A 26,188-nucleotide genomic window follows, 5' to 3' on the forward strand; every position below is an offset into this window, starting at 1 on the left:
TCTGTGTTCAGACATATGTCATTGAACACTTTGGTCAGAGCGGTTTCAGTGCTGTGGTTCTGTCTAAAACCTGACTGGAAGGCATCATAGCAGTTATTCTGTTTTAGAAGTAACTGAGCTGTTGAGAAACTGCTTTTTCAATGATCTTACTTAAAAATGGGAGATTTGAGATCGGCCTGTAGTTGTTCATTTGTGTCTTGTCAAGATTGTCCTTTTTCAGTATAGGTTTGATTACAGCAGTTTTTAGTGGTTCTGGAAACACGCCCGATAATAAAGAAAAGTTGACGATCTGTAACAGGTCTGACTCCAAAGTCTTTGAGACCTTTTTGAAAAAACGTGTTGGCAGGACATCTAAACAGCAGGAGGAGGAGTTCAGTTTACCTAAGATGTCCTCCAGGTCTTTGCTGTTAATCGGGTGAAACTGTTTGATGGTGTTTAAACAGTTTTTCGGTGGACACAGTACATAGTCTGGATCTGCTGTTGATGTACCAATTGCTTGCCTAATCTTTTGGATTTTTGGATTGCAGGCTTAAGCATTTCCACACTGGCTTCATTTGTCCCACCCAGAAGCTCCGTCCATGTTTTAAATACTTAAATCACGCTGCTGTTATTGTGTATATATTTATTTATATTTCTTCATACATTCTTATATAGTTCTATATTGTGTATTTTGTTGTACAGTTATTTTATTTTCAACTTTAATTTATATATTTTATCTTATTCTCCCAGTTAAATTTACCCTTCATTCTAATTTGTGTTGTACAGTTATTTCATTTTTAACCTTAATTTATATTTTATTCCTTCCTAGTTAAATTTACCCTTTTTAATTTTTCATATTTATTTCCTATCTTATTCATAGCCTTTTCCTTTTTTGTTTTCTTTAGGTCACGAGCAGTTGTCCAAGCATTTCACTACATATCGTACTGTGTATGACTGTGTACGTGACAAATAAAATTTGAATTTGAATTTGAAATTTGAAATACCATCTATGGTCCATATGGCATTATTAATGTGTTACTATGGCAGTTTCCTTACAGTCAGTTTTGTGTAACAATTATATGTAAATGTGTTTTTGAAAAATCAAAAAATATATTTTAGAAAATTAAAACCTGTTTTGTCCCTAATCTCAGGAATCACTGAGATATATTTTGAGTAGCCAAAGGCACTAATTTCATAATGAACTCATTGTGAGATTATCCACTTCAGTTTCACAACACACAGAAGGTTTAGCATCTTTAGACTGATTTCAAATGGGAAATATTTGCCTCCTTCTCAGTTAGCACGCCCTTCACCCCGTCCTCATTTCTACACATTTATATGTCAGTGTAAAGATGTAAAAACTCTGACGCCTCCTTTCATTCAGTTTAGTTGCTGGGATACAGTGAAGTGCAACATGTAAAGTTGTACATGTTTCTAGTCCTTCTCTAAAACAGCTGCTTACAGGTTTAGGCCACGTCACAGTTCCTCACAGTGGGCAGCTGAAAACAGCATGCTCCCAGTACAGATGCAGAATCGGAGTCCAGTTTAATTCATCCCATGCTCCCATCCGCGATTCAAGAAAACCCCAAACATCCAGCAGTGGCTGGGAATCCTCTGATCCTCACCTGTGATGTCCCTTTTCTGAAATGCTGCGTTGCTTTTATTCCAGATGTTTGTGTCCCACAAACCTCACAAAGGTTCTGCTTTTGCCTCGTCAGTGCACAGAATGTTCTCCCAAAGTTAAACGTTCTGGTTCTTCCTCTGAGCACTTCACACAGCATTCACCCAAACACTTGTTTCTGTGCTCTGTCCAACATCCATTCATCATCAAGGTGGTTTTTTGGGAGACGAGCCTTTATGTTGGACTATCCGTCCACCCCGTCACATATGCAGTGGAGAGATCGTCGGAGTTATGGGTCTGTTGTGACCTGCTTGATAATTCATTGACGCACTCTTAATGTAATTTTGGTGAGCCGCTTACTTTTGATAGTTTCCAGGTTTTCTCCACGTGTGGATCCTGGCTCTGACTGTGGGCCTGTAAATCCTGTCAGGCTGATAGATGTCAGTCATGGTGTTCCTTGGCTGTTTCTTTAGATCGGGCCACAGCACGTCGCTCTGTGAGATCGTCACCTTTCACGTGAGACATTAATAAGACCTGGTCGTGGCTGATAACACTGAACTCGTTACTTTTCCCCATTAATAAAGTAACATTTAAAAACTGCATTTTGCATTTACTCCAGTAATCATTGTCTAATATTAAAATGTATCTGATGATCTGAAATATGCATGATAAAAAAATAAGAAGGAGCAAATACTTTTTCACAGCACAGTAACTTTATTGCTTCTTGATGACGACCTTTTGTTTTGAACAGTCGGCGCTGTGGGAAAATTACTGAGTACAACAGTCTTCTATGTTATAAAGAAATTAAAGCTGAAAACAAATATGGCTAACATGACCTCTCATTGTCTCAGGAGGTTTAAATTAGATATGCAACAAAAACCTAGAAAAAGAACATTGAATTCCATGAACACTGGATATATGATGCAGAGTGAAGAATGCTGCATGTAAGGCAGGTGTGCAGTTTGTAGGCAAAATGAGATAATACTTAGACAATCACAGTAAAAATCATTAACACATTGTGATATATGGGGGGGTACAGCGTAAACCTTCTATGTGCCGCTAACCTGACGTCTGTGAGCTGATGAGTCCTGATCAGTAAAACCTTCAAACCAATTCATCAGCTTTCAGATACTTAAAGTGATCGTGACATACAGACTCCATAAATATAACAGAGGTGCTCTAATAATCAATCTACTGTCAATATTACATAATGATCTAAATCCAGAAAGTCAGAACAACGTAACAGGACGAAGGCCGTCACCACAGCATGAGTCTTCATCATGACAAAAACTGGGAACTTTTCTAATCACGTGTGTTTTCTTGTTGATGATGCGTGTCCAGCTTTGGGGAGTCTTCAAGCATCGCTCACAGGAATGAAGCTCACAGTTCATCCCCATCATCGGCTTCCAGCAGGGATGCACTGGTCTGTCTGAGAGCTCATACAGGAAGCTTCCTTTGTGTCGTTTTTTTATTCTCCTTGAACTTACAGCTCCGCATCACACCATCACTGAACTCTGAACTCTGACACACATCAGTGAGTACAGTATGGATATCAGTGCATCCCTGTGGCCAGCAAAGCACTACAAAAGACCACAGTGCATGCTTTAAGAATCAGAGCAGGACAGTGAAAACGTGCAGGCACTGGAGCTGCAGTCATATTAAAACCCACACACACACCACATGTGCATTACTACCAGTGTTAAAGAACGCACTCCTGAAGCCCAGTGTGTGGATCAAATATGCTCTCTCTGCTAATGAGGAAGCAAGCAGCCCTCCACAGCTGGACGTCACCTCTTCTTTCGTGATGGCAACAAATGGGTGTGCCAAAGTGAACATAAGCGTGAACTGAAATTCTGCAGACAGTCCGCCTTAATGAACAGCGCTCGTCTTTGGCACCGTCGAAACGAGAAGATGCTGTGTGAGTTACGACAGCAGATGTGGATGAAACGGTCTGAGCTTTGGGAACAAATGATTAGACGAAGGCAGTGCTGACAGACTGATATCAGCCAGCACTGGTGCTGTTAAGTGTTGACAACAATGTCTGAAGGCCACTGCGTGTTTCTTACTGAACATGGCTCAGGTTCCATGAGGTTCTCTGCGTGAGAACGCACAGGAACCGAGACAGCGGGGACTCTCAGTGAGCGGATAATAGCAGCCAGTTTAGCAGCTTTCTACAACCCTGACCACAGGTCCTGACCTCATGCAGCAAACAGTCAGCAGACCAACATTAGATGGAGCTCAGGTTGCGACTGCCTGCATGCTCTGGAGCCCCGCTGTCAGCCAGGAAGACCTATCTGACGTCATTGAGTTGCCGGGCCACCGTCAGGATCTCCTTGGCTCCTTTGCTGAGCAGTAAGTTGGCCAGGTCGACGCCGAGCTTCTCGGCCTCGTCCTGGACGCTACCTGGGATCTTGTTGGCCGTGACTCCCACTCGCTGGACCTGCTCGTCCACCTTTTCTGAGCTCTGTGGCAGAAACGCACGTTGTTATGAAAACAGGTTCCTATGTGCAACGAAGGTAACGTGGCAGAAACACAATGCACGCAGCTCTTACCTGGGTCCCCACAGCGATGCTGACCTGCATGGTTTCCTTCAGGCTGTTTGAGCCATCCAGACTGTATACCGCCCCCGTCAGGTACAGCTGGAAAAGCATACAGGATTTCTCCGGGTTACTCACACGTTCAAACAACAAGCTTTTAAAATCAGATGAGAGCGGGCCGCTGCTGCAGAATCAAGTAGGTACCAGTACAGGACTTGGTTTGTCTCCATATGCACGCGACTGCTAATGATTTAAGGATAGTGATCAGTCACAGTGAAACTTCTGATTATCATATCCCTGCATTTATAGTTCAGTCATCTTGCAGAAGCCTGCTGAGGCCCAGCATGCAGCGCCCATCAGCTGTGACCTGAAGCACGCCACTGCATCAACAGAACCTAAAACACTGTGAAGCCACAGCAGATACAACAGAGCAGTTTTCTTTGATGAGTTAAACTGAGCAGGAACCATAGCAGCTGTTTGATATCATCACTTGTGTATTAGGGGTGATCGTGGCTCAAGAGTTGGGAGTTCGCCTTGTAATCGGAAGGTTGCCGGTTCGAGCCCCGGCTTGGACAGTCCCAGTCGATTTGTCCTTGGGCAAGACACTTCACCCGTTGCCTACTGGTGGTGGTCAGAGGGTCCGGTGGCGCCAGTGTCCGGCAGCCTCGCCTCTGTCAGTGCGCCCCAGGGTGGCTGTGGCTACAATGTAGCTGCCATCAGTGTGAATGGGTGGATGACTGGATGTGTAAAATGCTTTGGGGTCCTTAGGGGCTAGTAAAGCGCTATACAAATACAGGCCATTTACCATTTATTATTGATACTGTTGTGATACTTGTGGCCATTAGTATAAAATATGAGTATTTGCCACTTGGTGCCAATAGTCTGTTGAGACACAGCAGAGTGGCAGGAAATACTCCCACAGCTGCTACGAGTGGCAGATAAAGTGTGTACAGGGCTGGATCTGTAGCTAACAAGAGCACGATGTATAACAGTGCTGAGCCACAGTCACTAACACTCTTACCTGGGAGTCCTTTACTTGGGTGTGCACAGCCACTGGGACACTACAGCCACCCTCCTGCAAAAATAACACACAAATAAATGATAGAGTCATCACAGATTCACACAAGTGTGTGTGTGTGTGTGTGTGTGTGTACCAGGCGTCTGAGGAAGGCTCTTTCAGCTATGCAGCGCAGCACAGTGTCAGGGTCATGAAGGATGGACACCATCTCTAGGATGTCTGCATCTCTGGCCCGAACCTCCACTGCCAGGGCCCCCTTAAAAACACACATGCACCTTATTGGGAGCCATGAACAACCTCCCGTCCTGTGGATTCCTGACCTTTCCACTCGGCAGTTCCTACCTGTCCCACAGCATACATACAGTCTTCGGGCTCCAGGATCTACCAGGGGGAAAGAATCACACTGTAAAACTAGAAGTGCCACCCACAGGCTGCATATAACCACACAGTGTACCTGGCTGATGCGGCTTTCCCAGCCCATCCTCCTGAGGCCGGCAGCCGCCAGGATAATGGCGGCAAAGTCATTCTTCTCATCCAGCTTCTTCAGCCGTGTATTCAGGTTCCCACGCTGAACACTGCAGCTCAGGAAAAGCCCACCAAACCCAGAAACTGCCCACTCAAAACCCACTGGATAATGGCCGTCATCAACACAAGCGCAGTGTGATCACAGTTTGGGACTGTTAGCAGCTGGATATATTTCCTAAACATCAGCTGGTGTTAGCCTCTAGCTTGGCCCTCTTTGTGTGTACTTGTTTAGCCCGACTCTGTTCACACACTAGTCAAAACCAGTTTGTGAGTGTTTGTGACCTGCACTCCAGCGTCTGTAATAAAAATAGTATTCGCTAACACTACACAGTAACCACACGTGAGAAAATGATCATTTACCCAGAAGATTATGGCTGCTTGTGGTGTAGTAACATCCAGGTAAATATTGTCCTTCTAATTAGCCATTATGGTGTTGAGACAGCAGAAAGTTGTGTGTATGGGGAGCTGGTTTCCTCTGCGCAAACAGCTGATAAACACAGGAACAGCGTGACTGCTCTCAGGAAGGATACGATGTCTTTGAAGTCCAGGTGGGGGAACCTCTTCTTCAGCTGAGCAGCTCGGCGCAGCGAGCTGGTGCCAATCACACTGCACAAACGAAGTCGAGTGTGTTAGCCGTGAGGAAAGTGTAAGCAGATATAAGAATGCATCAATCAGGTCCCTCTGACTGCACCTGTTCTCTGGCAGCGTGTCCAGAGTCTTCCCTGCATGGCTCGGATGGAGGACCACTGCATCGTGGGGGTTTTCTCTCCTGTAAGACGCACAGATCACAACCACAAATGCTGCAACGATCTATGACCCCAAGCATTATTTGACTTATTGTCCCAACAAAGGAGGAGCTGGTGCTCCGCACACTGCGTGGCACCTTTGGTACACCTAATCCTCGAAATAACTTGTTTTTCATCGATTTTAAACTGGCACAATGTAACTGCACACACTACACCAGGGGTGCCCAGTCCCCGAGAGTTACCGTCCTGCAGCTTTTAGATGCATCTTTGTTCTGACACACCTCAATCAAATGAATGGTTTGTTATCAGGCCTTTGCCACACTTGATGGCATGCTGAAGAGGTAATCAAACCATTTGATTCGGCTGTGCTGGAGTAGGGACGCATCTAAAAGCTGCAGGACAGTAGCTCTCGAAGACTGGGACTGGGCCCCTTGTACTATACCCTTCATCCTGTGAATCAAAAGCATGAAGTGGAGCCTCGGAGTCATAAAAGGTTATCTAAGAGCAGAACGTATTCGATTATCCGTGTGAAGACCACGAGGTGCCGGGTGCACTGAAATTGTCCTGAAAAGAGTAAATGCATCCAAAGTAACTGTAAGAGTCAGAAGTGTGTGAGTGACTCACTTCAGCACAGCCCCGATGGTGAACCCCGGAGGCAGAGTGGTGGGAAGGTCTTTGAGGGAGTGAACAACCAGGTCGACCCTGAAGCACACACAGGATATGCACTCGCATGTATGAGCTCCACAATGCAGCCATTTACGCAGCAACCAGAGCCCACCTGCTACATCTGAGGCTCTGCATGCACTCCACATGCTCCTGTGGACTAACACCACACAGCTTTTCTGTATTTTCTGTTGCAAAACTCTTGAAACTAGCAGGTTCCTATACTGGTATTAGGCTGCTTCTTCTTTTAACCATTAAAATGTGCAGATTTTACAGGCTGCTGAGTAACTATTCGAGCTGAGCGCTTCTGAAGAAGAGAAAATAGGGAGGAAGTGTGAAGCAGTGTCAGAGGTCACACTTACTCATTCCTCTCCAGTGCATTCTCCAGCTCTTTGGTGAACAAGCTCTTCTCACCAATCTGCAGGAGACAGATTCCCATTAACTGCTTCACATTTATCAAGAACCTCCATGCAGCGTTTGGTCTGCACTGTTGCCCATGAAGCTCATGTCAGCGCTGACAAGACTGTGTAGGTGGCAGCAGTCATGTCCGTTACACTTCCTGGAAGCCTTACCTTTGACAAAGCAGTATCGAGGATTTTGTCTCCTGTTGTTGACATGGCAACTGGAACACAAAAGATTAGATCATGAGACGAGCCGACAGTAACTCATGCTGCACTTTTCCCACCCTATAAGACAGGGCAGTGAACGCACCGTCTAAGGCAACGGACTGGAAACTAGTAACAAATGTAAAGACACAAAATGTTGCCATTAATCCTGTTTGTCTACACAATGGTGCTGTTGGTAATTTAGCTTCTAGGAACAAGTTTCAAATCCTCAAATTTGAGAACTTTTTTCTGAGCATCAAAAACCTGAAAAATACTGGCTCTCCCTCCTGAGAGGGATCCCTATGAGCACTAAGCAGCAGGCATTTATGCAATATTTGGACATCATGTAAAGCCATTTTGTTCCTGCTGAACAGCTTTAATGCTGACTTCTTGCAGTGGGAGGGTGGACGACAACAGAAAAAGTAGAGTTGCTGAATTTGGTAGCAGACTTACAGGTGGTGGTATCGATTAAATGTGCAGATCCATATAAAGACTGCTGCATCCGTTTTGTGTTGGTTCAGTCTCCAGAAAAAGAAAAAACCCAGGAGAAAGTACTGAACATGAAAGTGGGCTGACTGTCTGCAAACACTGAAATACTTTTTAACGTTTTAGTTACTGTTTTCTAAAAAGTTACCATTCCTCTTTATTCCTTTTTATTTTAATCAGAATTAAAAAAGAAGAATAAAACTAGCATTTTAAACACGGTAATATTCTGGGCCAATCAAAATCCCTATCAGTGCACGCCGCCTTTTAATAGGACGATATATTCAAAATCACTGCTTGTTCTATGTAATATGATGGATTTACTTTTTTCAATAATTCCTGGTTTTTAGTTTCCATCTGTGACTAAGAGGCGCAGGAACAGTCTAACTGGACTGCTGCTCGCGTTCAGGTTCAGTGACGTTTTCTGGAAACACACGAGGTCACCAGCTGCTTTGAACAAAGACACGAACTTCAGTGTGTTCAGTGCGGTGAGGATGGAGTGACAGCGTGGACAGATTCTGACTCAATTTTAAGACTTAAGCTGTAAGAACGTGTGTGTAATCCATTCACTCTGAACAGAAACATGGAGACAGAGCAGAAACGCTGCACAGACAGAGGGGCTGCCTTCTTACCGATTTCTAAGTGGATGTCAGGGTACAGCTCTTTCAACGTTTCGGCCACGCTGTCCGTCTGGATGCGAGCCAGCTGCAACAGAAGATCACTCACTGTCAGCTTTCACTGTCCTTTCACACGTATTAAATCAGCAGAACAGAGCAGATGACAGACAGTTATCATAAAAACACACTCGTCAGGCAGGATTGTTTTATCTCTGTGGAAAGGAGGTCCAGACGGCTTTCAAATCAGATAATTCACAACCGACACTCGGGATCTGTAAGTTCAGCTTTACATTAGAGTCAAACCTGCCTGAATTTGAAGCTCCTGATTGGATAATAATGTAATACTCACCTGGCTCTTGCGGGTTCCCACTCGAATGACTCGGCTAACTTTGCCGTTTCCATCCTGCCGGAACATAAAACCAGATCAGCCACAAGATTTTACAAACACTCGCTCGCTTCCGAGATGTATTCCTCATATGTTCAATCAGCACAACACAGTTACACTTTCTGACTTAAAATACGAATGAATGATCCCTCTCTGCTGGCCTCACCCTGATGTACTTGTAAGGTCCTTCCTCCATGATCCACACTGAGCTTCTGCACTGTAGAGGCTATTGTGTGCGCTGTGTGTCTGGGACTGACTGCTGCGTCCTGGTAAGGAGCTTTGCTGAGGTCATATAGCCTCTTGATACTAAACAGTGTCCTTTCTTACTGGACCCAGCTGACTCCTCCCCCACTAAGGACCTCCACCTCTAGTATCTCTGGTTCCCACAGATAAGTGTGTCTTTTCAAGGAGTCCGTTACAAAAGGCAGTTTAGGAGGGTCCTGGTTACAGGGTGTGGTCACAGGGAAGAGTGTGAGTGGAAACGTTCCTCTTCAAACACAGTTACAGAAATATCCAGATAACACTGCTGGCTGTTTTTAATCAGGGACACACAAGGCTGAAATAAATGCAAAGATGCAAACACTGCTCAGAGTAAAGACTGATCTTAAGCGCGTCACTGGAAGTCTTTATTTCCTTGTGATCCTGGTCAGACTTGGCCTACAGTTTAATAGCAGTGGCCGAGTAAAACAAAGTAATACTTACGGAAGTATTTCCGTATTTGCTAATATGCTGTAGTTTAAAACTAAAAATGTTGTTTAATAAAAATAAATGATAATCTTCAACAGCACACCAGATGTTTGATTTGACTGTTTGCTTTTGACTAGATGACTTATTATACACGTTTTAATTATTAATGAAAATAACTGATAATTCACTCATTTCTGTGCGTGCTACATGCAGATTACATCGTTAAATTATTATTCTTACTATTAAATCTGAATTATTTGTAACATTTTCTTTCTTTTTACTCATTTATTTTTCACCTGACCCGTGCACGTCTCAGACATAACCCTGGGTATTACGAAGGGTAAAACAAAGACTGAATTTCCAGCCGTCTGTCCGAAAACTGCGTCCAAAAATCGATTAATTTGTCATGTATTTACTCAGCGCCTTTAGAAACATACCTGTTATAGTGTAGCCGATGTTAGCAGGTGGCAAACATCCATTCGGCACCAGTGACATAACAGCTAAGTGTCATTTTAATAAAATGCTGAACTTTTAAATGCGTTCACCCCCAAGTTTATCAACGTAACTCTGAGGCAGGAGCAAAATCAGTGCTGCCCATTTCACGAGGGAGGAATATAAAAGCTTAAGTGAACTCAGTATCAGTGTCTCTGAGTGACTTCAGTCTGAGAGGGGAAAACAGTGGCGGTGGGGTTTTTCGGTGTCTATAGCTAACACGCTGAACTCTAACGTTAGCAAATGAACAAGCAGGCAGCCTGTAAGGTTAGCGTTCAGCGTTTCGGTGCCAGCACTCTGTTTGGCGGCCTGCTTCTAACCAACGCTGATCTTAACCTTCCCAAATCAAACTAAAACGTTTAGCTTTTTACAGCTACTGTCTGTCACGTTTGACACCGCCCCCTGTCCAATGGAGAGCAGAATCCGCAGACAAGCACAAACGTCAGCCAATCAACGAGCCCTACGTGATGACGAAATTTACACACGACGCGTGAACGCTGAATGAGCAGCAAGTCTGACAGAACAGTGAAGAAAACCTACCTGAGAACTAGCTTCTTCCGACATGTCGGTGATTCGGTTGACTCCGCCGGTGTTGCGCGAATCAGCAGCGTGTTTTTCTGGACACAGAGACCATTAGAGACACCTAAACTCCTGGATGAGCTCCGAGCACTCGTCTCAAACAGCTCCGCGTATGAATGAGCGTGGTGGCTATGATGTCATCGGACCGGCTAGAGGTCATTTCCTGGTCCCGCCTGTCCTTTCTGCTTCTGCGGGCGTGGGTGCTCACATCCACGACTTCAAGTGTGACTATGTTGGAAGTTTAAAAGAAACAAAATTGTTATTGTTTAAGAAGGGAAAGCGCAATAATTGACTTCCGGCTGCTAAATATCGCCAGTAGTATTAAAACGATTACTTTAAAAGTTGACGTCTTGTGCCATGTTTTTGTGATCTGACGACGTGGCCATAAAACCCTGTCTGTCAACTTTGGACTTTTATGCCAACTACCCTACACACCTGTAGGCGTATCCAGTGCGTCAGTGAATTCACAATGTCGGATGCAGGACTGGGAGTAAATATATTACACGCATATTCTTACGTTGTTACTGTATAATTTAATGGAACAGTGAAATATCTGTTGATTGAAAAAACCAACATCCTCCGCAGTGAGATAAATACAGGATCGCGCGTGTTCCTCTTCCCTTTGTTTAAATGGCGACACCTAGTGACCTAAATAAGTTACTGCAACACTGTGACGTGTGTAGTTTTTCATGCTAGGGGTCTAAAATGAGAACCATTTCCCCTCCCCCTGGGTGAAAGACGCATCGATGTGTTCACACTCCAGTGACGCACTGTGCATGACAAACATGTAAACAGTATTCCCATATGAATGTTGGATTTATGTCCCTAAGAACATTCTGAATATCGTAAAGTGTTCCTGCCACCAGCATCTTGCTTACGTGTGCATTTACATTAAATAAAAAATACTGTCTGCTCAAACTGCAGCGCGGTGGCACAGTGGTTAGCACTATTGCCTGAGTTCAATTCCACCATCAGGCCGGGGTCTTTCTGTGTGGAGTTTGCATGTTCTCCCCGTGTTTGCGTGGGTTCCCTCCGGGTACTCCGGCTTCCTCCCACCGTCCATGCAGACATGCAGCTTGTGGGGATAGGTTAATTGGATAATCCAAATTGCCACTAGCTGTGAATGTGCGAATGGTTGTCTGTCCCTGTGTGTTGGCCCTGTGACAGACTGGCGACCTGTCCAGGGTGTACCCCGCCTCTCGCCCTATGACAGCTGGGATAGGCTCCAGCGCCCCCAGCGACCCTGAAAAGGATCAGCGGAAGCGAATGGATGGATGGATGGATGCTCAAACTGTCTGCTTAAAATGTTCTACCTCATCTATAAGCTATCAAACCCATTATTTTCCATAAACTAAAATATTTCCTGCTACACTCATCCCCCATGCAAATAAAGAAGTCTGTATTCTTTTCACTACGTGATCAAAATATTAACATACTAATTAATATCAAATATAAGTGAATATTATTATGTTAATATTAACCAAATAAAACATGCTAATGAAAGGCAATTTTCTTCTTCTATATGTTTAATAATTTATTAATTATCTCCAGTAATTAATCTTCTGTCTGGGCATTAATCCCACAGTCCAAAGACATGCACAGGTTAGTTTAATTAGATAACTCTTTATTGTCCAGTCACAGTCACACCTGCTAACAGGAAGTTGGAAATTGATTGTACGTGTGAATGTTGTCTGTCTGTGTGTTAGCCCTGTGACAGGGTACCCTCACCCATCAGAACTGGAATAAGCTCCAGCTAGTCGTGGAACTGGAAAAGCAGAAGGATGGATTGTTGGAGTATGTTTACTTTTCTTTCTTTAATAATAATAATAATAATAATAATAATAATAATGATGATAATAATGATGATGATGATGATGATGATGATGATAATAATAATAATAATAATAATAATAAAAAACAGAATTCAACATTTTTGTAACTTAAACTTAAAAGACAAAATTCAATTCCATAATATATCTGACTGTTAAAGTGCAACATGTGAGTTACATTCCTCACACGCTTCACAGCCATCGTTAGTTCGTTGCCCCCCCCCGTCAGGTGATAAATGCCCAACGAGAATATTTATGTTTACAATTAAGGGTTAAAATGTAACATAAAGAACGTAAGGAGGACAACAAAGAGAAAAGACTAATTTTATCATATGTTGCATTAGACTGTGACGTGTTCACATCACGGATACACAGATGGGATGAATTTGGTGTTTTGACGACGGTGGTGGAGAGCGCTGCCTGCACTGAGGACTGTAGCATATCCTTCTTTTTTATACGACCCCCTGTGTGCTCTGTGGGTGAAGACATTTTCATCCCGGAGACCAGCCCCATCAGACGTGAAACGCTATCACTCAGAACTACTCTGACAACCTCTCTGAATATTATTTATGTGTTTGCCAGGTTATTGATACGCTGATAAACGTTAAAAGTAATCGCGTGGAGGTAATTTGTGGTCAGTAGTCAGAAGTCTAAAGAAGAAGAAGAAGAAACGCCTGGTGGAAGTAATCTGAGTAACTTCTTTATGCAACAAGGCCAACATTTGGGGGCCCACGTCATTGGTTTCCACGGTGGGCTGATCCAGCGCGGCTCTTCCGGTGGAGACGTGGCTCTGCGCTGCTGCCATATTGACGCTAACTAGCTAACAATCACACAACTAGAAGTCAGCTGTATATTCGCACCTTGCTATTCCAGAGGGACGAGGAATCACCAAAGCAAGAAACGCGAGAGACTGACGACCGTCGTGCCGTAGAGAGAGACCACAATGGTGAGTGACAGTCGAAAGTGACCATTATTTGCCTGCCTTTTATCGGGCCTAGCAGCTATCATAACATTGGCTAGTAGCTAAAGCTAGGTATGAGCAAACTAGCTTCTCCCCCCTCATGAACGAAAGAAGACAATTAATAAACGGTGCTTTTTTTTTATCGGAGCCACAGTGATAGCGACATGTTCAGGTGCTAAAATCGAGTAAATGAGTCGTCAAAGTTGAATTTCACCTGAGTGAAGCGCTTTAGCTGTGCAGTCCGTGCTGACGTGAACTAGCTTTGCGGGCTAGCGCTAGTTGTCTCCTGTCAGTAGCCGGATCCGTGCAACCACTGCCTGCTGTCAGATTGTAATAAGCCAGGTTAAACCGACCCCGGCTCTGCGACATACCCCAACTATACGTACAACTGTGTTATTATAGTTAGCTAGTGTCGATGACTTCGATAACCAAAGTTGCTGCGCGTCTTTATCGAGTTCACATCGGTGCGATCGGCTCTTCCATTTCTATTGTCAACGTGTAATCAATGCAGTTCCTCCAGTCATTTAGCACAGCCACGTAAAGCGTCCGTTTATGTCAACCATTGTTATACTCATTATATTAAACGACCCCTGATTCTTTTATAAGATCATTTTCCATTGTGCTAACATCTGCACCAGTAAGACACGCTCACCTAAGAGAAAGGCAAACAGCGGTTAGTTCATGTGCATTTAGAAATGTCCTCAAACAACTACAGCCGTGTGTAAGCAGGAGAGCACCAATATATCAAATGACAAGTACTCTTGTCTGGTTTTTCTGACTTCACTGTATCGCTAAATATCAGAATCAGCTGATATTGTCCTACCTGAGTGTAGGCCACATCAGGCTAGCATTGGATAATGGCTGACTTAGACTTCTACAGTGGATATTTGAAGAGCCAACGATGTAACCTATGCAAGTGGCCAATGTTATCAGCATTTGTGTGCTGGTGCATTATGTGCTAATTACATTGTGCTCGTTTCCTGGGTTTTATATGCAGTGTCACCTATGACGAAAGCAAATAAGACTTTTTGCTCCTGAGTCTCCACTCTTCAATGTGAAGCTTTTCCTCTTCTTTGTACATTTCCTCATGTTCACTCTGATAGTTTTGTCAATCTTCCTCCTGTAATTTGGTGAAATGTGTGTTCTTATTTACTATGATTATTCCTTATATGTAGATGATTGATAAATCAAATCAAAGACTACAGCAAAAAGTAGCAGGAATTCACAGGAGGGATCGGTGGTATTGAACAGTCACAGTTGTTTCTGGCTGTGTCAACGTGACGTTACATTTTTAGGCAGGAGCACATCAGGTTAAGATGTAGGGTTTCCAAGTAGTTTGCAGTCACGGTGTACCTATGTGGTAGATTTCCTGCTGATGAATGAATCCTCAGTAAGTGTGATGAAGATCTGCAGTAGTGTAAACAGTTCTGTTTTTTTTGTTGTTTAGTTTTTTCTTGTTTCTTTGGAATAAAAGAAGAAAATATTACATGAAAAAAAAATTGAATGTTGACATTTGCTGATCTCCCTTTTGTTATTATGAGCATAGATGTTGGTCTGATTACTGCATCTTTAGTTGTAATAGTTCAGGTCTGTGGGAAACTAAAGTAGTGAAATTCCTTTGTACCCCTCAGGTGCTGTTGGCAGCGGCGGTGTGCACCAAGGCCGGCAAGGCCATCGTATCGCGGCAGTTTGTGGAAATGACCCGGACACGGATTGAGGGTCTCCTAGCTGCATTTCCTAAACTGATGAACACGGGCAAGCAGCACACCTTTGTGGAAACAGACAGCGTTCGCTATGTGTACCAGCCACTGGAGAAGCTCTACATGGTCCTCATCACCACCAAGAACAGCAACATCCTGGAGGACCTGGAGACACTCAGACTGTTTTCCCGTGTGGTAAGCACACACAGGCAGGCTTGGATAGAAGTCAGTTTGCAAAGAGCATTTAAGTATATGTTGTCTGACATGCCGACGAGGTGACCGGTCTGGTAACAAAGAAGAATAAATGTAGAGACGTGTCACTGTATAAACCTGTACGTTCTGAACGTTACAGTAAGTGTACATGATGGATGTAGCTTCTTTGAAACCAGCTGTGATGAACTAAGGGTGATCTCACTGTAAAAAGATGACTAGCTAGCAGCATGTAAATCACAAACATTAGCCGATGAGCATACCTTGGGTAATCCTCACACCCAAAATAACTCATATTTCCATAATGGGCTCAATATTTTATTCATTATGACCTGAAATTAGTCAGCGAGCCCATAAACTCACCAGCTAAGTGTTTACCTGGAGACGCCCCCTGGTGGCCGCTGAAAAGAAAGCAAAGAAAGATTACAGACTTCTTTTTGTTGCTTTCCCACAGTTTGTTGTAGTTGGGCATGAAAGCCACGTTTGTCTTGAATTAATGAAGAAAGAAAAAAATCTAATGACTGAAATGATGTTAAAGTGCGAGAAGCTGAAATGTGAGGTGGAGCGATGCTTTTGCTACCAGCCTTTAGGCAACACGGCCACTGAACTTCATGCTGACTGAAGTGATGAAGTCAACAGTGTTAGGCTGTTAATGCAATACCACCAAACGTTTGTATTACAGTAGATGTTAAGAGTCAGGCTTCAACAGCAAAAAATATAAAGATTTAAAATACAGTTTTAAAAACACTGCATGTACAAACCAGGAAAAAGATAATAAAAAGTAATCAATCAATCAGTCTTTATTTATAAAGCACTTTTCATACAAAAAATGTAGCACAAAGTGCTTTACATAGTTAAAAGCAGCCCAACCCACCCTCCAAATCACCCCCCACACTCTCATTAACATAAATGATGTGAATACACACATACCACCCCCCCCCCCCCCCCCCCACACCCACACACACCCACACACACACACACACACACACACTTAAAGAGTAAAAATTGGGCTGGACAAAAATTGAAGTCCTTACGTTAAAACTGCCCTCAGCAAGCAGCTGCTCTAATCAGTGTTACTGCATAATGAGACTCAAAGCTCCTCTGAAGCTCTAAACACTAAATAACAGCAGAGGACAAAACACTGAAGATGTCTTTGTAGCCTAGCAACAACACGTGTTAGGAAAAAGCGCTCTGAGTGTGAGTCCACGTTTCCTTCCAGTGCAGGAAGCACTGCCTGTGGACACACAGCATTACGCCATATTTTCTTATTCATCACTGTGTTTAAAAGGCCACTGTGGGCCTTGTTTACCTACAGTTACTGTTCAGCACAAAGGCCCCTGTCTCCAATAAGGAGAAACAGCTGTAACATCTGGGTCCCTGTTGCTGTCTGTTTGATAGGCCAGCCAGTATCCATGTGGTAAACATGTCACTGTTGGCATATATCATTTTTGCATCCTCTGCTGCGAACTGTGAGGACACGGTAGGAAGGAAATCTACATACAGATGTCAGTTTTTCATTGTGGGGAAAAGCTGTGAATCCAATTGATGCTTTGTTGTATTCAGTCACATGTTGTTGATGGTGATAGAAGTGGGGCAGATGATACCAGTTAATCTGTATGGAAGCTGGTGTGCAAATGAAGATTAGGTTCTGGGAATAATGGGTAAATAAATGGTGTTAGTAAAGTCTGTCAGCAAGAACTAGGCTACAGTGGTGCTTAATGTGTCCTTATTGTATCCTTATCCATTAGTTTAAATGAATCGCTCCTCCCTTCTGTTCCAGATCCCAGAGTACTGTCGTGTGCTGGAGGAGAGTGAAATATCGGAGCACTGTTTCGACCTGATCTTCGCCTTCGATGAGATCGTTGCACTGGGCTATAGAGAGAACGTCAACTTGGCTCAGATCCGCACCTTCACAGAGATGGACTCCCACGAGGAGAAGGTGTTCCGCGCCGTCAGGGAGGTGAGATGTGGCTCTGCCTGCCTCGTTGGATTCCTGTTGAATTATTCAGGCAAATTAGAAAGAAGCACATGGAAAGTTATATTACACAATTATTATTTGTCTTGTAAAAGAAACAAAATGCAACAATTGGAGTGATAGGTTTGTAGCATAAACCTAGTCGCTGGAACGTTAAGGACAATTTAATTACACAGCAAAGCAAGACACGAGTAGGCAAAGTTTTTTATGTTTCTTGTGCACGGGAGAGAACTGGACAAATGCCGTCCCTTCGCTTGACCCCAGTTGCTCTCATCTGCTCCCCCGTAATACTGCTCTTTTATTGAGGTTACATGAATAAGCATAGGTGCATTAACATACAACGTCTACATACAAACAAAGAGTACCGTGTGTTAGGGCTGGGCCATATTATACCGTTCACGGTAATACCGGTATAATGTTAGGCAACGATAGGAAAATGAATTATCGCGATAGAATATGAGTAAAACGCGCATGCGCAGTGCCTTTGTTTTCATACGCACATGGCCGATTGTTGAGTGAAACAGATGAACCAGAATTGGTTTGTAAAAATGGAAGCTAGCGGAAGTTAGCTCGCTAGTTTCGCTAGTTACCTAAGCATGATGTAGCATGTTCTGACTGAGATTTCTGGAAAAATTCAAACGTACAGCTCTGTTATCACTTCCAACATAAATGAAGACGGGAAACTAAACAGCAGTGACGTTTGTAGGGTTACTGAAGTTGGGCTAGCTGGTATATAATGATGTGCTACGTGATCGCTAGCGACACAGCTATGTTAGCATAACGTAAACAGTGAAGCTGGAGGATGAACACTAACACTTTTCCACTTATAAAAGTTAACGTTAAAGTTCCTGATAGTTAGAGACAAATACAATCGCATGGCAGGATGCTGTAAAAGGACCAAACTTCAGTCAGGAGAACAACTGAGATAATCCATCCACAATACGAGGTTAGTCATTAATATACTGCAACAACATGGGAATAGAACAGAATTCATTCATTAATGAATCAATGGTACAGAAGTGGAGGAAGCAAGAAGAATGAGTTTAATAAAGTTTGATTTATCTGACTGCTTTGTTTCGCTTAATGTGCGCTTATAATCCCGTGCACCTTACGGTCCGAAAAATACGTACTGCACACTGCAGTTTAATGTTGCAAAGCACCTCTTTTTAACTTCAGTGGATATTATACATGGTTATGCTCAGGATATGTCAGCCCATTTCTACTGGAAATGCCTTTTGGTTAAACTTTCAGCAAGGAATTTGCATTTGCACTGTTACATTTTTATAAAGCTTTAATGTACATAAAAACCAGCTTCTTGTTTAAGTGAAAATAAATGGAAGGTTGTCTTTTTGCGCTAGTAACGTTGTGGAGTTGTATTTTGTCTCTCATCAATTATATCGTCAGTTATATCGTTATCACAAATTTTCAAATATATATCGTGATAAATATTTTTGGCCATATCGCCCTGCTCTACCGTGTGTGTGTGTGTGTGTGTGTGTGTGTGTGTGTGTGTGTGTGTGAGAGACCCCATAAAGACTTCCCTAAGCCTGCTGGGTTGGAAGTCCAACAGTTCATCTAAACAAAAGGCACTTAGACTAAAACTGACATAGCTACGTTTATCCTACCATAAAACAATAAGAGAAGGTAGACCTCTCCCAAGCTCCCAGGATTTGGATGTGAATGCCAGAACATTCTGGAATGCACACAAAGCCTTTGCAGACTATTAAGGATCAAACCTCTACCAACATGACATTGATTATACACCTCTAAGCATATATGAGTAGATATTTCTAAGCATAAATAACAATCAACAATACAAATCTAACATGGAGTTTAGTGATTTTTCAAAGCTTAATAGAAGGAGGGAGATGAAGGAGAATATGAGACGTACACACTGTACAGGCTAAGCAAAGTGTGATGAACCCGCATGGTTGACAACACAGCTGCACTGTCACTATTTAAAATTTAACACAGTCTTATATTTTCCCTCCTTCAGAGTAACTTCCAGCTGTCGTGCTGTGACTGTATTAGCGCTGAGCGTGCTGTTCTGATCCCTGCTCACTTTCTTTTGTAATCCTACAGACTCAGGAGCGCGAGGCCAAGGCAGAGATGAGGAGGAAGGCCAAGGAACTGCAGCAGGCCAGGAGGGACGCTGAGCGCTCCGGGAAGAAGGTGCCAGCTTTTGGCGGGTTTGGCAGCGCTGGCATGACCAGTGTGTCCTCAGGGACCATCATCACAGACACCATCATCGAGCCAGAGAAGCCCAAGATCACAGCGGCTCCAGTCAGGTACAACTCAAGTTTGTATGGGAAGATTTTGTTGTGGTTGCACAAACAGTGGACTGATTAGGCTGATGGGACATCGTGTTTGTTTCTGTTCAGACCAAGTGGACCCAGTAAGGCTCTGAAACTGGGGGCTAAAGGGAAAGAGGTGGACAATTTTGTTGACAAGCTCAAGTCTGAGGGTGAAACCATCATGCCCACCACAGGAAAGAGGGGATCCGATGTTTCGAAAGTTCTGCCCCCACCAGTCAACATGGAGAGGTATGCCCTCATCATTCAGTGCTGTGTATTCTTCTGGGACTGGCTGTTTTCATCAGGCTGTTGCAGTAACGACATCTGAACTGTGATCACGACACATTTATTTACTTATTCTTCTCATTTGTGGCAATCCAATACTTTTACCTTAAATATATAAGTTTCCCTGTTAAAGTCAAATAACAGAAGGATAAAGGATGATGTCATTACAGGTCGAGCTTGGCATCAGTGCGCCCTAACCTGGTTGTAAAACTGGTACATTAATTAATCCCCTGCTTTAATGCACCACCCAGTTAGTGACACAAAACAAACACACCCACAGTGTGACAGGTGCGTGCTGGGTGCGGTTAACAGGCTCATAGTTGTCTCTCAGTGGGTCCTAAAGTTAGAATTGTTATAACTGAGTTATAACAATTCTAACATTGTAACAATGTAACATTTTCATAAGTGAGGCTTTTTAATTTGTAACAAAGTGTCCAACAGTGCAGCACGCCTCACAGACAGGCTGCTTACAGACAGGTGAAGAAAACGGACGGTTACAAATCTCCTGTTTCTCAGCGCATGTGTGCGTGCGTGTGTCTCACTGGTGTAACTTCAACTTCATGCTAAGATTCAGTCACAGTGTCATCTCAGTGCTGCTTTCTTAAAGTGCGTGTGGGTGATTTGACCTGCAGTGTGCATCTGCGTGTGGAGGAGAAGATCACGTTGACCTGTGGCCGTGATGGCGGCCTACAGAACATGGAGGTGCTGGGTATGGTGACGCTCCGAGTCACAGACGACAAATATGGACGCATCCGCCTGATTATCAATAACAATGATGGCAAAGGATTGCAACTGCAGGTTGGTTTATCACACACACGTGTGCAGCAGACAGTGCTACGCTGTGTATGTTATGTTAAACACATAACTCAGTTTTATTTACATTACATTTGTTTTTAACCATAATCGTAATTTTGACGTGCGTTTGGATTTCAGCTGCGTACCTGAACGTTGAAGCTACAGTTATATGATGAATCTATATCCACGGTCCCCTATTTACAGGGGCTCAAACACAATCCAGCAAACAAAGATAATTATTATGTTTTAAGAAATATTTCTGTGAAAGCACACAAACTATGTTACACGCTGTCACGAGCATGCCAGAGCAGCAGGTGGCGATATAAGCCCACATTCAGAAAACACAGAAGTGAGCAGTGTAATGTTAAAAATGAGATGAAGGCAGACACAGCAGTGTTTTTCCTGGTCGACAGGTAAACACAGAAATTCCTTTCAGGTTTGGATGACTGCATGTTTTTGGTTTACAGCAGCTTGCAAATGCAAATGTCCCTCTTCAAAGCAATTCCAGAGACTTAAGCTCTTCACTTTGTTAAGAAATAATGAAATAGTAAGAAGAGCGTAAGCCTCTGAGTCTGTTCTGTTTAAAGTGACCCAGGCTGTTTTGCTGTGATGTTTGACAGTAAAAGATCTTTATTGAAACGCGTCTCGCCCTCTGTTTCTTAGACACATCCTAATGTGGACAAGAAGTTGTTCACAGCTGAGTCTGTGATTGGCCTGAAGAACCCGGAGAAGTCCTTCCCTCTTAACAATGATGTGGGTGTGCTGAAGTGGAGACTACAAACCACAGACGAGTCCCTCATACCTCTAACCAGTACGTCCTGATGTCTGCAGCTCCTGTCCTCTTTAAGAAAGCACACTGACAGTGGTAGTAATGTTTGTTTCCCACAGCACAGGATGGCATCTGTAGACAGTGTTTAGCCTTACATGTGTGCTCAGTCTGAGCTCTTCGGGTTGATGTATGACAAATACAAGCGTCGCATATCCTCAGTGAAGAAGTTAAACTAGCACGCTGTGATTTCTGCCTAAATGTGAATATTTAGTTAGCTGAGTAGCTGCGTAATGATTTCATTAGATAATGGGAGCCTTGATGTTAGATGGCTGTGTGGGGAAATGTTGAAGATTGCCACTGGCACTTATTATCATTACCAGGGTTTTAATAGTTTTGCAATTTTCATGAGTTTTTATTTAGTTTTGACTTCAGATTTTCAATTTTATATCAGTTTTAATTAGTTTTTACCAATTGTTTGCTAGTTTAGTTTTTATTTTTTTGAAAATCCTTAGTTTCAGTTATAGTTTTAGTTGTGTTTGCAATAATTAAGTACAACAAAACCCCAGTTTCATCATATCAGTCATGCTCTTCTGCTCATCCTTGGGTATGTTGCTATTCCAGCTACCATACCCTGCACCCTGGACAGGTCGCCTGTCTGTCGCAGGGCTAACACGCAGAGACAGACAACTCACATTCCCACCTATGGGTTCTTTAAATAAATAAATAAATAAATGAGGGCAGATGAACAACCATTGATACCAGCCAACTATAAAATGTATATCTTGGCCCCAATGAGACTATTAACTCTTGCAGCACCGGGTGTTCGTAATTTTGGTTCAAGTGAATTGATAAACTTTTTGAAGGCAATTGACTCTCACAGTTATGTAGATGTCCCCGTCCTGTTGTCTCGGGATGCATCACGCTGCCTTGCCTGGGTTAGCTTCTGTTTTCTGGGGATGAGGGTTGAGTGTGCTCCCTTCTCAAGGTAAGCTAGGTTAGCCTTCTTGCGCGAGCTTTTCAAGTGCACTTTAAGGTTTGTGGGATTTTTTCCCTTCAGAAATGTCCCTCATAATTTGTCTCTTTCCACTACAAGACACTTGATTTATCCAAAACACAGTCATATTCAAAGTAATCCGACATTGGACTCTGGCGCTTTCTCCCGACTTTTGCTGACATGATTCTGCGCGTGGACGGAGCAGCGACACAGACGACTCGACTAACGTACTGCCACCTGCTGGCATAATGAGACAGCAAGAAAAAAATCTGGAAACTAAACTTCATTTTCACCCTCGACTATTGTAGGACACGCACACATCAATGAAACTAAACACATTTTTGCTATAAATTCAGTTAATTTTAGTTAGTTTTGTGAACACTCATTACAGTTTTAGTTAGTTTTCCTTTTTTTGTTTTTATTTTTATTTCCGTTAACGAAAATGTTTTTTCACTTCTAGTTTTCGTTATTTTGTTAGTTTTCGTTAACGATAATAACCTTGATCATTACTGGCATGGCTGTAATACTGCAGTAAATATTGCGCTGTAACCTGACCGGCTCTTCCTCCTCACAGTAAACTGCTGGCCGTCAGAGAGTGGGACTGGCTGTGATGTCAACATTGAATATGAGCTGCAGGAGGAGAACCTTGAGCTCAATGACGTGGTCATCAGCATCCCTGTACCGTACGTACTTATTCACAAAATGTGTATAAGAAGAAAACTGTTACTCTGTTACATCCCTGTCAGTCCTGTGTATGACCGACATTCCCGGTGCTCCTCAGGTCTGGAGTGGGAGCTCCGGTGATCGGTGATCTGGATGGAGAGTACAAACACGACAGCAGGCGAAACATCCTCGAGTGGTGCCTACCTGTCATTGATGCCAACAACAAGACGGGCAGCCTGGAATTCAGCATCGCTGGGCAGCCCAATGACTTCTTTCCTGTCAGCCTGTTCTTTGTGTCTAAGCGCAACTACTGCGACATCCAGGTGGGTTGCATATGATGGAGGCTGACTTCAGTGTGAGGGACAGAAGCTCTGTTTAACTGAGGAGCACATTTTCCACAGAAGGTCTTCGGTTCTCTAAAGTGAATCGGCCTTTAGTGTAATACGTGACAAACGTCAGTAACTTCATAATTCAGTTTTATTTATATAGAAGCAAAGAACAAGTCCCCTCAGGGTGCTTTTAAAGTAAAGAGCCTACAATAATAGGGTGAATACCCCAACAATCACTGCTGTGAGCAAACGCTTGGTGACAGTTGGAAGCGAAGAAACCTCCAGCAGACCCAGGCTCAGGGAGCAGCGGCCATCTGCCGCGAGTGGTTGGGGGTGAGGGGAGGAAGATGGGAGGAGATCATTAATAACTGGGACTGAGTGGCCCTGGGATTTGGGACAAAACACATGTTGTCCACTTAAGACTGTTTTGTTACATAGTAAGGCAGGCTAACGTTAGCTGTTGGCTAACATTAGCCTGCTCCAAAAAGTCTCTCGGTGGTTTTTGTTTGCTTGTAACTAAAGAAACAAAACAATCCAAGTTTTCAGTGGATCAAAAAGCTGAATGGATGTTTAAGAGGCCACAGAGTGTGGCGTGAGCTTAAAATCCAGATGGCAGTGCTGTGTGTTCGTCCCTGTGATAGACGGAGTAGCTGCTGCTAACAGACTCGTGTTTCTCTGTCCACAGGTTACCAAAGTGACTCACGTAGACGGCGACAGCTCCATTAGATTCTCTTCAGAAACCTCCTTTGTCGTCGACAAATATGAAATCCTGTAAACCCGTGCAAAGAAAAAAAATTGAAAAAACAAAATCACCAACAAAAAAAAGTCTAAATCTATGCTTCACAGAAAGATTGAAGATCTCTCGCCTGCCCACCCTGCATACACTATGAGACTGTGAACATCGACAGGACTCAGTCAGCCCTGGGGCGAGGCCTCTTCCTGTGGTGGAGCGTCGCAGCGGTGGTGTATTTATATGTTTGTATGAGAGGATCATCTATATATAGAGTTAATTGAACCGGAAAACACACACACACACACACACACACACACACACACACACAGCAAACTTGTGTTCGCCAAGCAGAACTGTAAATGGGACAAAGTAGAGGATGACTGCAGGGGTGCAGGAGAGCCTAGCGGTCAGGTAAACCCTGGCGGTAGACCGGGCCACTACACTGAGCGCTGGTAGTTTAACTGCCCACCCTGGTGTTCATGCATCCTCCACAACGCTCGCTCGCCGGGATTCTCGCTCTTTCTTTTCACGTTTTCTAAACTGCAGAATAGTAGCTGTCTCAGTCGTTATAAGCCTGACTTTGTTTAATCACTAAACTGTTGTGATCTGATCTCTTGGTATCGTTCTTCATTCAGCTTCTTTTGTTTCTCTCTCGTGCTTTGAATTTTGTTTCTCCCCAGATTTCTGTACACGTGCTTAAAAAGGAAAACATGGCTGTACTCAGTATGTCGCCTGTACTGTGTGAGGTCATCATCAGCAAAGTTCTCCTTTTATGTTCAACGTGGATACATTTTTTACTGTTTGCTGTATGTTTTTGATTGTTTGCCACTAATCTGGAGGTTGACAGTAAAGAGCAGGATTTGTGAGGGACTCTCGGCTGCGCTGTTACAAACAGCAAATACATTTGACTGTTGCATCTGGAGAAAATGGGTTTTTGTTTTGTTTTTTTATGGTAACACCATTACAGCCACTCCTTATTTTGTCAAGAACAGACTGTGTGTTAACCTCTGGTCCATTTAAGTCCAGCTCTCAGCTATCAGATATCCAAAAACAGGACTTTGAAGAAAAGCCCAGAAACAACATCCCAGCCCCTAATCTACCATCCCACAGGAGCGCTCACGTCTCCGATGGCAGTGGGTGCAAGTTGGCACACAGATCAGAGGCTGCCAGCCTGATGCTCCACTCACTGCGCTCACATCCCAGCTCAGCTCTTCTGTTCTCACAGTCATCCTTTACTTTATTATTCACCGTAATGAGTTTGTCTTTCATGGGTTTTTTCCTTTTTTTCCCCAAATTTGTACTCACCAAATTGTCGCAGTGGTTTCGTAGACGTGAGGTGGAAGTTGACGACACGCAGCGTTTTTAACTACATTACTGAAGGGGAATCTTGACATTCCAGTGTACAATTAGAAAAAAAGAATCTTTAATGGAATAAAATGTATTATGGAAAATGTAAGTCTGACTTGGGTTTTTGTTTCAGTGGGCCTGTCATAATTAGGTCATTGTGTAATTGTTGTGTTTTTGTGTTACATGAAGAAATTGTATTTTGTGTCCTGTTTGTGTTGTAGTGCTCACTGCGTTGGTTACTGTGTGAAACAGAAATAGCCAGCACGCCTGTTATTATCAACAATCAGATTAACCACACCCACTCAGTCTGCTGGGATTTGAGGCTTTTTTTTCTCCTGATGACCAATGTTTGCCTCTAAGCCCCCAG

General features: G+C 43.4%; 2 protein-coding genes across 6 annotated transcripts; one reads left to right on the top strand and one right to left on the bottom strand.

The window, feature by feature from the left end:
* Nucleotides 1-2,291: 2,291 nt before the first annotated feature.
* On the bottom strand, nt 2,292-14,532 carry LOC120718034 (porphobilinogen deaminase-like). Of its 5 annotated transcripts, none has more exons than XM_040006350.1 (16): nt 13,942-14,532; nt 10,899-11,165; nt 9,346-9,619; nt 9,144-9,197; nt 8,810-8,882; nt 7,662-7,711; nt 7,452-7,507; nt 7,051-7,128; nt 6,372-6,449; nt 6,211-6,286; nt 5,610-5,723; nt 5,498-5,536; nt 5,292-5,411; nt 5,159-5,212; nt 4,153-4,239; nt 2,292-4,064 (listed from the first exon to the last, which is right to left on the bottom strand). In XM_040006350.1, exons 3-16 carry the CDS (start codon nt 9,373-9,375, stop codon nt 3,891-3,893), a joined length of 1,083 nt encoding a protein of 360 aa, XP_039862284.1. In that variant the 5' UTR covers nt 9,376-9,619; nt 10,899-11,165; nt 13,942-14,532; the 3' UTR covers nt 2,292-3,890. The 5 variants fall into 5 exon arrangements, with proteins under 5 accessions (XP_039862284.1, XP_039862283.1, XP_039862282.1 ...); XM_040006349.1 differs by lacking the exon at nt 13,942-14,532 and adding an exon at nt 11,272-11,686; XM_040006348.1 differs by lacking the exons at nt 10,899-11,165; nt 13,942-14,532 and adding an exon at nt 10,304-10,884.
* On the top strand, nt 13,534-25,930 carry arcn1b (archain 1b). The gene is made up of 10 exons (XM_040006346.1): nt 13,534-13,712; nt 15,359-15,622; nt 17,418-17,597; nt 19,695-19,900; nt 19,994-20,155; nt 20,824-20,989; nt 21,650-21,797; nt 23,324-23,432; nt 23,531-23,735; nt 24,427-25,930. The coding sequence occupies exons 1-10, from the start codon at nt 13,710-13,712 to the stop codon at nt 24,514-24,516; spliced, it is 1,533 nt and encodes a 510-aa protein (XP_039862280.1). The 5' UTR covers nt 13,534-13,709; the 3' UTR covers nt 24,517-25,930.
* Nucleotides 25,931-26,188: the final 258 nt, after the last annotated feature.

This window comes from Simochromis diagramma, unplaced genomic scaffold (assembly GCF_900408965.1).
Source record: "Simochromis diagramma unplaced genomic scaffold, fSimDia1.1 OVJJ01000024.1, whole genome shotgun sequence".
Classification (NCBI taxonomy): domain Eukaryota; kingdom Metazoa; phylum Chordata; class Actinopteri; order Cichliformes; family Cichlidae; genus Simochromis; species Simochromis diagramma.